The 12,647-nt window shown below is 37.6% G+C and overlaps 1 protein-coding gene across 5 annotated transcripts in view; it reads left to right on the top strand.

Annotated features, from left to right (window-relative positions):
- Nucleotides 1-11,893, top strand: part of DCTD (dCMP deaminase) — a 59,825-nt gene extending 47,932 nt beyond the window's left edge. For all 5 annotated transcript variants that reach the window (XM_050973514.1, XM_050973515.1, XM_050973513.1 and 2 more), the window contains 3 exons: nt 7,242-7,358; nt 8,560-8,656; nt 10,578-11,893. In XM_050973514.1, the coding sequence (XP_050829471.1) occupies nt 7,242-7,358; nt 8,560-8,656; nt 10,578-10,656 (293 nt within the window). In that variant the 3' untranslated portion in view covers nt 10,657-11,893. The remainder of the gene's footprint in view (nt 1-7,241; nt 7,359-8,559; nt 8,657-10,577) is intronic.
- The last annotated feature ends 754 nt before the right edge of the window (nt 11,894-12,647 follow it).

Below are 12,647 nucleotides of genomic sequence, written 5' to 3'. Positions count from 1 at the left end.
GCCTACTGTTTCTGTATCTTACTTGTAACTTTAACAATTGGTGTGATCGAGAAATTAAACTTGCATGAGTTTTGACATAGCCTGAGCTCACTCAGAGCCCTTTCTACAAACCATTTTCTGGTTTTCTATAGCTTTGAAGTGAAAGATGATATGCAGTGGCTCAGCACATAATTCATCAGTTTGATATTTTTGACTTCTTAAAACTGCAGTACTTTGTCCTTGTTCACTTCACCAATTTTTTATAAAACCTCTAATGGTAACTCTTAAGCTCAGGATCATTTCATATTATTTTTTGTAACAGGTGTATTCCCAAAATAGAGCCAAATTTGAAGTCTGCTCTGAACCACTGGTTTTACATACAGTGCTGTGACCATAATGGTGCAACTTAGTATGACTGCTCTTTATTTATAGGGTGAGGAAACAAGTGTTAGCCCATTGATTAAATATAAAGCACTGAAAACAGAATATTGATTTTGGTTGAATTTTTATGCTGCTGTAAGGTCTCAGTTCTGAGCTAAAATCGGTGTGGGTGGTCTCTGGCATTGGAGCACATTCCAGGCACTCACATCTGAGCTGACCAGTTTAAACTAAAAGTACTGTGAGGAATCTTTGTACAAGATGATCTGAGAAATTTTTTCTTTTTGTTAACTCTGACTGTAGAAAGTGAGGAGCATGTGATGTTTAAAAAATGAGCTAACTAGTAACAGCTTGGAGTGCTGAGTTGATTTCCAGGAGTTGGTTTAACTACTGCCCTTCCCCCCAATTATCTTAGTCTTCACCTCATTAAAAAAATCACAACTTTGTAACACAAAATGTCTGCTGTGATGAATAAACAACCTATTTTGTAATTCACAGATCATTTAAACTCTAGCAATTTCTTATTAATCTTGATAGCACAGTTGACAGACCAGACAAGTACATATATAAAAAAAAAATTTTCTGCTTACAAAAATTCTTGGTAGATGCAGAGACACATAGAATTGCTGCTAAAATCTCATTAAACTGTCATTTTTCCTTTCTCCTTTTGCTAATCATCACAGCATTTGCGTAAATTGAACTTTTTATCCTTGCATCTTCCTGCCTGGCTTGTTCAGAGACAATACAATCTTACTGTGTGCTCCATTAGCTAACCATGGGACTGATGGCACTTTCATCACTGCAGTGTAGCTTATTAGATGAAGCTGATGGTAATTGTGCACGTACCACCACACTAAGTTGGAAGATGTCTTCTGGAGCTACTTCATGCATCTGCAGTGCTACAGAAAGGTCTGGGGTTGGAACTGAGTGCTGACCAGATCCAACCCCAGATCTTGGGTACTCTTGTGGGTTAGCCATAAACGCTTAGCTCACTTCCCGTGTTTTGCACCACTCTTAGTAGCTTTCTCCAGAACAGAGCTTCACTATTGCTCTTCCAGTGGTGTTCCAGAGGGCCGGGTGGAAAAAAAGACTGCAAAGAAAACAGTCATCAGGTATAGGCTTATAATGCAAAGCCTGCTGAGATGGTATGCTTAACCCTCCTCCTTCCCTCAGGCATACTGGCAGATATGCAACACGTACTCTGTTTCATGCTCTGAAAATCCCTCTCTGGTGGGCTGCATAAAAGTCTTCTCACTTCTTTATGCACTTTGAACTGAGACATACAAAATAACTGTGTGGTGTCACGGGACTCTGGAGCTTGAGGAAACTGGGGCCTGAGGGCAGTGTGTTGCTGATGGAGCCCTAAGATGAGCATGAGCCAGTCTGTGCCAGTTGGCCTCAGGGCCAGGGGTCAGTCCCTGGCCCTGTCTGTGTTTAGCAGCATAGACATAGTAGAGGATTGGACCCAGAGGCAATCTTTGCAGAAGGGTGTTAGGTGATCCTATAATTTATTGAGCTCCAGAAGAACTGATGGATGCATTGACCCTACAGCTCTGATCAGATTTACTATTTCATGGCTAAAAATCTTCCAATTTCCACCCTAAATTTATCTGTGGTTAGTTTTTAGGTTCTTGCATGTGCCAGCAATGTTCTTTTAGCGTTTCTTGTGGTTAACCCTTTCTCCTTCCCTGTGCACTTGCTGATAACAGTTACCTTTTGAACTTCTATTGTGAGGTTAAACAAGTCCTGTCACTCTTGAATTTTGCTGTATCTTGAAACTTGTTGATTTGAAATTTACCTTGGTTACCTTGGTCTTGGTTACCTTTGTCTGCTGCAAGGGTGTGCCTGTGCACATGAGAGAAATGGAAGGCCAGTTTTACTAAGATTAAAAGCCCTTCCTGAAGCATTGTGTTCAGTACTATGTGCAGGAGCTTCTTAGTAATTAGGCAAAATTCTGATTTTCAGAGTCAAAAGTGTGCCCTCGGTTTCTGTTAGATGAATCTGAGGATTTGTTGATGCTCAGTTTCCTCTCACCAATCATTTAAAATGCTGCATTTTTGTCCTATTAACGCAAATCTTCCCTCTAAATCTAGTTGCTGTGCTCCTGTTATGCCCTCTGTCTCCACTGTAATCTAAGAACATCCATTTGACAACTAGTCTCTAATTAAGGGTTTTAAATTAAAATGACTGGCAAATTTAGAAACCTCTGAGCAATACAGAAAATATTGAGTAAGTATGCTTACAAATATTTATACAGGTTCAAATATGATAAAATATGTGCTGTGGCAAAAAGTATGCTCTAATTGAACAGTACCTGCTGTGTAAAATGAAACAAACTGTTATCAACATTTCCTTGTGTTTGGATTATGAGCTTTTTGTCAATTTTTCAGAGAAATGAACACTCAACAATATTCAGGCAAATGTTAGTTTTATAGAAGCTGTTATTTTGACAGCACAAAATTTGATAAGGCACTCTGAAGAGGTGTGATGCTCTCTCTCCAATTGGCAGAGCAAAGATGAGGCTTCAGATGGGAAGGGGATCTATAGGAGATGATCTCCACTTGCAGCCACTCACTCTCGTCCTGCATGGATTTTTGTTCTCTGGTGTCATACATCAAACCTGTAGAAAGTTTGGAGATTTAGAAACAACAGTTCCTCTTCTTCTACTTGCCTGCTAAGAAACACCTCTGTGTTCTGCTAGGAGTAGAACCAGTTTGGAGCAGGATGGGAGAAACTGTGAAATAGGGTGGGTTAGCTAATGCTGCTTACATTTTGAGAGGTGTTTCTTTGGTCTGACCCAGCAAGTTTTGTGATGTTCATAAATGGGCTGAGTGGTTCCCAGGTTCCCTTCCCAGTTCTTGTGGAAGAAAGCCGTGAGGCTGGGGTTCTGTTTTTCTTGCGGCAGTCTGAGGAGGCTAGGCCTCCCAACAAATCTGCTGCTGTTATCCTTGCCTCTGTGCCCTGACCGCAGCAACTTCTTCTTCAGCACAGAGGGAGAGGGAGAGAGAGAGAGAGAGAACAGTAGCAGGGGCTTAGGGCAGTGCCAGCCCAGCATCAGTGTCTTGCCTGCCCTTAATGAAGTGACCAGCAACCATCCCAATGCTTTCAAAAAGACTGACAAAAATAGATGTCATTCTACAAATTCCAGATGCATCAACCACTGCCCCTAGTGGTTGTCACTCCAGACTCTATTCTTTAAATTAATGTTTTGATACCTCCTGGGATTCTTGCTGTGTTCAGTGTCAGAGTTCCAGCAAGAAAAGGATAACAAAATACTTAATCTGGCTCAATTAGTAATTAATAGCACTAAAAAGTCATTCTCCCTAGCCCTTCCTATGATTGCTTCTTTAAAAGGTCTTTAAAGTTATGGTGGTCCTTAGCATGCTCTTCATCAAGCATGTAAGCCTTTAAACAGTATTAAACACCTTGACTAGTCTTGTGGTTCTCATGAAATTGCTAGTCAGAACATGTTTAGAATGTGGGAAGAGTACTTCTCACTCTGCAACCCACTGGGAACATGCTCATGTTAATTGTTCAATCCTGAAAAATTACCATTTGTAGGGTAAGCAGGGGTCTCTTATTTACAGGTGAGCTTAAGGATGAGTGCTGCCTCAGCTATACAACACAAACCAGCATGCAATGAGAAGAGATAGAAACACTAACAATTAATACTACCAGCAATGAAGCAGTCATTCATTGGCTTTTTTCTTTTCTTTCCCCCTCTCATGAACCTAGTAGCAGGTGGTGGGAATGTCAGAGCACACACTTAACTTCTCATTGCATGGTTATTTCTTCAGCTAATGAAGCCTTTTGAGAATACTTTTCAAGCTACTTCTCCAGAATGGAAACCACTGTTGTGGACCTGATATTATGTTGGCTACATGTGAATATTCTTTTTTTAAAAACCAAAGCTCTCGAGCCTCTCATAGGGTATTGTAAAAATTCTTAGTTTTACTAGTCTGCCTAAAGATAGAGTTTTCAGAGTTCTGAATACTGTGAACCTGTGAAAGGTTATTTTAAGTTAGCTTCTTACTATCTTGGAGAGAACAATTTGTAACTATTAGCAGGAGCTCTTAACAGCTTAGAAAACTTCATAACACCCCAAATATGAACTAGTTAGTCATTAACAAGAGGGATTTTGGACTTCTGGATTTGTTTTCTGTCTCTCAAAAAAGGAGGTCTTTAAGAAAAATCTGAGGGTCATAGACCTATCTTACCTGGTCAATGCCTATTTGTCAGAGAGAGGTGAATATGAGTTAAGAGGGAATAAAGAGTGATGGGACAAAGCCTAAAAATACTTGTCTGATGCCAGCACCTTCTTAAGAACCATCTGGCATAATAACCCTTTATAAGTAGCACATGTCTAGGGAGATGTATAAAACAGACATGTGTAATGATAGCTTCCCAGAATATACCTTCAAATCACAGTAACTGAGACAAAACAGTTTGGTATTTAATAGCCCAGTAGACTAAAAAAGTAATACTGGATGGAAAATTATGACTTCTGGAGTCAGTGCAAGGTTCTGGTCCTGTACCAGTTTCTGCAATAAGTTCAGTAAGAAATACTTGGTTAGGCAGATGAAAAATGTACCTAATTTTCTATCTGAAATGAAAACTTGCTGGGTTTGTTGTAGACTTAAGTAGTTTTTGTCTTGGAATGATTTGTCTGTTTCTTATTGCTGCTTCTGCATCTTCTGTCCACATGGGATAGTTGTAATTTTTCTTAACTTCAGATTGTGTGAAGATGGTCAGGAGGCAAAATTTATGGTTTTCCCTTGCTCCAACTGATTATCTTCTATAAGTTATTCTTGGCCTGATCTTATTTTTGCTTGGGAAGAGGTTTGTTCTTGAGAGTTTGTATAAGTCTGTCAAAAGAACCTTTTTCTCTCATTAGTGCAGGAAGGAAACTTGTTGCAATACTAATAATGAAACTTGTCTGGTTTTACAGCTGAAGATTTCTGAGTTTTTGTGAAGGAAAAATATTTACTAAAGGCATTATTTTTGTTTCTTTTTTAGTTTTGGGAGCCTTTGAAAACAACCTTCTTTCTGGATGCCTTCTATATTTTAAACTGCTGCCTAGAACACAAATATGTTGTTCAAAGAAACTTAAATTGATGTTTCTGTCCTGTTGACATAACCCCTACTTCCAGTTGTGGAAATTGTGTCACTCTTTTACTCAATCCTCTGTAGCCCCAGAAAAATAATTCACTGACTATTTATTGTAAAGGCTTTGTAAGATTGGTGCAACTTAGTAATGTACTTGGAGTTCAACATATTTTCTGGATTTTCTCAATGTATAGGTTCATATAACTGCATGTCCCATACACTTAAGGGGATATATTTAAAATACAGTGTGACCCAATAAGAGTTGCAATAGAAACAGTAAAAATGAAAGAAGCCTTAATGTGATGGTTCTTGGCTCTTGGTTGTTTTTCTTCTTTTTCAATTTCCTGGTTTTTGTGTTGGTTTCTGGCTTTACTGGTTATGAGATGGTATGTGGACAGCATAACATGGGCGTGGTAGAAGCCAATACTGAGCTTTACTTTGCAAGTGTTTAGTCCTTTGTGACTTGCTTGCATGGGAAAGTTTGTGTGCTGTAAGTTAGGCCGTAAATTTGTAGTGCATTAGCTGTTGTATAGAAAATTCCATGTAGACATTTAGCCCATATGGAAAACATTTCCATTTAGCAATGATTCCTGTGTGTTGAAGGTACTGCACTCAGTTATTTGTGTGGTGAGATCATTCACACAGAGGTCAGCATATAGCACCAAGTTTGCTATGAAGTTGTGCTGTGAAACTTGGTCTGTTTTAATTGTCACATGGGCACAAGGGAAAAGAAAACGAGTTTTTAAAAAAAATCTGTTCTTCAAAACAAGCAGTGGAAAACTTCTTAAGGTTGTCTGCACATGCAGGTCTCTCAATGATCTCAAACCCGCAGCATTCTTCAGCATCTGTTTAAGAAGTCAGGGCAGCAGGCAGTTTGTTAGTAGGTAGGTATATAAATTATGCAACTTGCTGTTATTCCTAGGAGTAAACAGGAAGTTCTTGCAGAGATCCTAATGTTTTTTTCAGAGCTTGATTGTGGACGACACAGAAGCTGCATTCTTCTCAGCTGTGTTGGTAACACATTAGATAATCTGCTCTGTACTCATTATAAACACTGGTGCTGTCTGTCCTGGAAGAGCTATTGTTTTACAGTGGAGTAAGGCAGGATGATCCATTGCTGCCTGGCCTATCTCAAATCCATGGAGAAATACAGGACTTTGTTTTCCTGCTTATGAAGTCTGGCACCTTTTAATGAGCAGTAAAGTCACTCTAATATTGAAGCTGGATGTTTTTATGGCCGAGTGTGTCTTGTGTATTCTGGGGGTGGGAGGATCCTGCAGCAGTGCTGAGCATTTCTGAGGCCCAGAGGACAGAGCTGCTTGGTTTTACCTGGCGATTCTGCTGCCTTTAAGAGCGCGCAGTGCGCTCCTACAACCATAAGACTGTTCCTATCTGTGCATGTAAACACATAAATGAGCTGTTTTATACTGGCAGTTAGATACTCCAGAGAGTTGTGAAGCTGTGAGATATTGCTTCACTAAGGGTGGTTGCAATGGCTTGGCCCACAGCCTAAGGCGTTGTTGCCTGCAATAGGTGTTAGCAAATGGCAGTGCTAATGCACTTAATGATATCATTACTAATCAGCAGCCCGGTCAGAACAATTGACCTTCATTGATCTTGGTATTTCTGCTTTTATTTCTTTCTCTACCCTTTATGATAAGCTGTGCAAGCTATTTGCCTTTGAATATAATGCAGGCAGTTATATTGTAACACTTTTAGTTTGACCAATTTATTTTAATGATCGGTATTATGAATTGTTTTTTCCCTTGTTTAATCAGTGTGCCATGCCGAATTGAATGCCATCATGAACAAAAACTCAGCTGATGTGAAAGGCTGCAGCATGTATGTTGCCTTATTTCCATGTAATGAATGTGCAAAGCTCATCATCCAGGCAGGTAAGCAGTAGTGCCAGCTTGCTTTTTCAGGGTTGCAGAGCTGCCTGCTCATTGGCATCTTCTAATAGATGTATTTGATGTTAAATTGCTGATGTTAGATCTAAATTAATTGCACTGTCAACCTCATAAGATGCTACTTGTGGGGATTTTTTGCATCTGAATGGTGCCAAATTTTTCCAGTGCTAATTGCATCTACTGTGATTCTAAACGTGCTTCTAATTTAGGTTTGTAACTTCTTAGACCAGGAGCTGCCAAAGAACAACACAGGCTTTGCATATAATTACTGTCAATTTTACTGTGCTCTGGCACATTGAATAGAGTAGGGCAGAAGGAAATAAACTTCTGCATGACAAAAGGTCTATTGGGAGTATATACATGAAATTTTAATTTGAATGTGATGCATAGTAGATATTTGAAGATTTTAAAATATCTTTCCTCATAAATGTCATAAGATTTCTATGATCCTACTCTAATTATATCTTTCATTACAATTATTATAAATCTGTGCCACTGCAGCAAATGTGCTGGCCTAAATGTGTCTCCTTTTTTGAGATTAGGCAGTATCTGCAGCAGGCTTCAATTCTGTAAAAATCTCTGCTTAAAGTAGCATGTATTTTGCTCACTGAGTAAAGTCATGCAGTCCCAGCATGGGTTGCTGTTCTGGGGAGTGTCTCTTACTACTAATGGCCACAGGAATATAGGCAGAAAGCAGCAAAAAGGAGGCTTCTTTATTTTGGTTCAGTATGGTTTGAAGTCAAGAGGGGTGAAGAGGGAAGGAAGGTGGTGGTATTCTGCATTTGTGCAACATACAATTCTCTAACTTAGAGAATCAAAATCAAATGGTCTTCAAGGTAGATTGGCTGCTTGTTCTCAATGTAGTCACTCATCCTTTTCCTTATGCACTTAGGTCAGCACTAAATTGCAATGTATTGATATTCATATTGTCTGGCAAGCACAGGAAGATGTTGATCAGCTATGAAATGCTTGTGAATTCTCTTTTGAAGCCTTTATATTTCTCCCCTACCTAAGTGATTTAGGCAAAGATCATTCAGCAGTTTTACAGAGCATACATTTGTGAGTAGAGGTGTACCAAGGAGTTGTAGACCATGTGGATGAATGCTGCCTCTTCTGATTTTGTGCACCAGACATTACTACTTTTTTTCAGTGCAATTCTAACATTTTTTCTACGTGACTTCTTTAGGTATAAAGGAAGTTATTTTCATGTCTGACAAGTATCATGACACTACAGAAATGACAGCTGCACGGCGGATGTTTGATTTGGCAGGTATTATATATAGGTGAGAGAATTAACTTTATTTTTACTCTGGAATGGAAAAAAAAGGGGGATATGAAAGACACCAACTCTAGCGCAGATGTTTTTCTTCTTTCAGTCATGTAGCATTTATTCTTCTGTAGTGTTTGTAGATGGCTTGCTCTGTAGGACTGTTTCACCATTCTTTTGTTTTTTATGTAATTAGAGTTCAATTTTGAAATGTTTGTATGAGAAAATTGTCCTTGACTCATTTTGTTCCTGGAATGGGAGTGAAATTGCCAAGAGGGTGGTTCCTTAGTACACTGTACTTGGGAGAGTCTTCCTTGACCCTGCTTTGGGCAGGAGGTAGGGCAAAATGATCTCCTGAAACACATGTAACCTGAATTATCCTGTGATCATATGAGTCGGACTGAAACAAACAACTGATTTTTCATTGTTGTTGTTTTTGTGGATTACTCCATCCTTATTGAAACTACAGTATCTTGTCAGTTTGGGAAGATGTCAAACAAGCCACCCATAAATAATTCTTGGTACTTATAGCTGTTCATCTTCTTTGGTCAGCTTTAAGGTGAGAAAAGGATAAAACTTGAAATATTTGCCTTAAAATAATGATAACCTGAAAAATGTTTCAAGAGTGGGGTTTTTAAAGACACTGACAGAGATACCTAAAGACAATCTGTTCAACAGTGAGTTTGATGAGAGTAGCATGCTGTGGGTGAGGCTAATTATGTATTCAGGGAGGCTTTGCAACTCTAAAAAGTTTTACAGTATTAATATAAAGACTTTGAAAAATTTGCAAACATAACAATTCTGACAGATAAAATTTTAGGATGAAAGATACCTACTGGGCTAAGAAACATCCATGGAAAAACACAGCAGTACTTGAAATTCAGTTTTAGTCCTTCGGTGTATTTCCTGTCTACTAAGACTATTTGACTAAGAAGCATAAATCATTCTCTTGCAAGTCAAATCTTGTAACTTCTCCAGGGTGAGAAATGTTTCTTGCATTTCAGATTGCTATTCAGAACAAAGCATTCAGAGTTTCTGTGGTCAGCAGCATGTGCTTTCCTGCGTTGACTGTTACTTATCCTTGTATCGATTGCTGAGGATGTAGGTGGTACTTAATGAATCTCTTGAACTGAACTGCAGAGCTTAATTAGGCACTAAATCCACACTATTTGCATAATCTTTTGTTTACTGGTAGACTGGAAAATATATGCTCAGTCCCTGTATACCTTCCTTGCTAATTGCTGCAGCAGATGCTGTAATGATAATAAAAGGAAACATTTTGCGGCAGTATTAATTTTAGAGTTCTAAAGTTACAATTTTTAAATTATTCCCTCTTAACTAGTTTGGGTTTTACCCAGTATAGCATAATGTGATCTATTTCCCTTCCATGAAAAATATTCTATTATGCTGACACAAAGCTTGAAGGAGTTTTTCTAAAACTTGTCAGGAAAAATTGATGAAAATATCAATATTATCAAAATGTATTCCAAATATCCTTTTTAATATGCATACATATACAGAAGATTTAAATGTTTTTTTCTGGTTGCCTATATCTGTACCTACATCTTTAAATATATATTAAAAATATTTGAAATATTAGTATATATGAACAAAAATCACTGGTAACATTATGCCAACCACCTGCAGCTAAGTTGGTAAAAGTCCTTTGACTCCTGGGTAATTTATAAATTCCAATAGCTGAAGAATGTACAGGGTAACCCACCCCATGTGTCTTTTTGTCTTAGTCTTTCTTGTCCAGGTTTCTCTCAGTGTGGTGCACTATAATTGGCTCCCATAGAGAAGAAAACTATGAGAATCCAAGGATGTGTTTTCTGTGATTTTTTTTATTCCTTCAAAAATTTAGCTGGAACTCTAAAGCAAGCAAAATGTTTTAACTACTCACTAACTAATATTTTTTTTTTTTTTTTTTTTTTTAGGGAATTCAAGCCAAAGTGTAACAAGATCATCATCGACTTTGATTCGATTAACAGCAGACCATGTCAAAAGCTTCTGTGAATTATGTCTTATTAAGTCTTTAGAAGAGTGTGATTATCCTTTTCTACAAAGCTGCTAATGCCTTTCATCTTGAAGTTACTTGCAACTTTTTAATGGTTTCTGTAGCTAAAGTATATAAGAAATCCAAGGCATAAAATGTCCCACTCACTTCATCTTGTCATGTGGCATCTAAATCTACTTAAAAAAAATTTATGCCTTTATCAAAACTGCTTAAAGAATGGAGACATGTAGATGAAACAATATAAGTAAAGAAAACTGTTCTGATTCTTCCTGTATTCATCACCACATGCTCTGGTGGACTGTCAACATAGATTCAGCCTCAGTTTAACAGCAGTACTTGTAGCCAGTAGTAAGGTGGAATATGCTAATAGATGTTGATCTCTCTGTTGGATATGTGGATCTTCACAGCTGATCCTAATAGAGAACAAAAAATGTTATCCATGCAAATGCTAATCTTTCAACTAGCATAACACTAATATTTAAAAGATTTTACAGCTTTTGGAATGTGTTCCATTTTGCTTGTTACCCAACAAATGAAATGCTGATTTTTCTTTCAATTGCTATCTGACATTGCCATGCTTGGGGAGGGTTGAGAGAGGAAGCTGTTCTGAGAATTGTCCATGCCTGAATGATTTTGAATTCTTGGTTTCCCCAAGACTCCAGAATTGAAGGGGCTTGAGAGAGTAAATAATTTGGTGCTTTACCTCTGGGACTTTTGCACTGAGTTTGTTTTCATGTGTAAAAGAAAATAATTTTATTGGTCTAAGCTGTGCCTAGATAATCCAACATAGTTCAGTCTTAGACTCCACCTGTAAGGTAACTGAATCTTTTTTTGTCCTTGGAGAAAAATTGGAGATATTCAACCCATATCCATATCTGTGCCAAAAGATGTAATTGAAGTGTTAGCTTGTTTCCCAGTGCTGACATAGTACCTCCATTTTCATAAATGTTGCCTAAAATAATATCCTTTTTAATTTTATCTTGAGATCTGGGAATAGATTTGAGTTCATTTTCTTTAATTTGATTTTTAAAAATTAAGTATGCCTAATGGCTTTGTTTAGATAACATTGGTGGGTTGTTAGTTTTGTTGTTTTTGGTTTTGGGTTTTTTTTTCTTTTTAATGTGGTTATACTTCAATGAGCTTTTATTTTCTCTACAAAAGCTTTGTTTCATATTTTGGGACATTATGTAATTTGGCTTCATACCAGTATTATTAAAGTCTTATTAAAATCCACTACACTGAAGTAGACTCATTATTATAATATTAAGTCATGCACTTGGCTCCAGAGCGCTGCTGTTTTTGCAATCATATGGAAAGCATATTTTGTGCATTTGTGATATTACATAAAATATAATGTTCATGAACCATTTGACTACTAAAGGGATCACTGTAATGTATTATGTGTCCATTTATAAGATAATTTCTGAGGTTTTTTTTCCTACAGCTGTTTTCCATGTCAAAATTGGTCTGTGGCTTAGTGCCAAAAGAAGAAATTTGCACATATGTGTGTGGGGGGGAGCATGAAACCTGAAAAATTACTTTAATAAAATGTCACTAAGCCAGTTCATGCACATTGATTTCTTTAGTCTGAATTAGTAAGTAAAAGCATTTTGACTTATACATGTCTGACAATAGGAGAGGGGAGAGAAGGAGCAGAATTTTGGGGTTTTGCTGCAAAATTACTATTTTTTTCATATATAATTGCTAATCTACATTCAGATTTAAAATGTATATGCTTTGTGACTCAAGGTACTGTGTTTCATGTTAGGCCTTGGATACTGTGAACATGTAACATGCATAAAAATTTGAAAGTTTTTTGAACCAATGTCCAGATGTTTTTAGGGAAGTACTTCTTTTTTAAACTTTTTTTTTTCCCCTAGGACTTCCTGGCTGTGTAACAAAAAAGCAGTACTGGAGAAAAGGGTAGGATTTTAGAGTTCTCCTGATCAGGTGTTGATCTGATAGACGTGCACATACAAGATATCCGAGT

The sequence above is a fragment of the Serinus canaria genome, chromosome 4 (genome assembly GCF_022539315.1).
Source record: "Serinus canaria isolate serCan28SL12 chromosome 4, serCan2020, whole genome shotgun sequence".
Classification (NCBI taxonomy): domain Eukaryota; kingdom Metazoa; phylum Chordata; class Aves; order Passeriformes; family Fringillidae; genus Serinus; species Serinus canaria.
The sequence above is the reverse complement of the archived record's forward strand: the minus strand, read 5'-3'. Positions and strand labels throughout refer to the sequence as shown.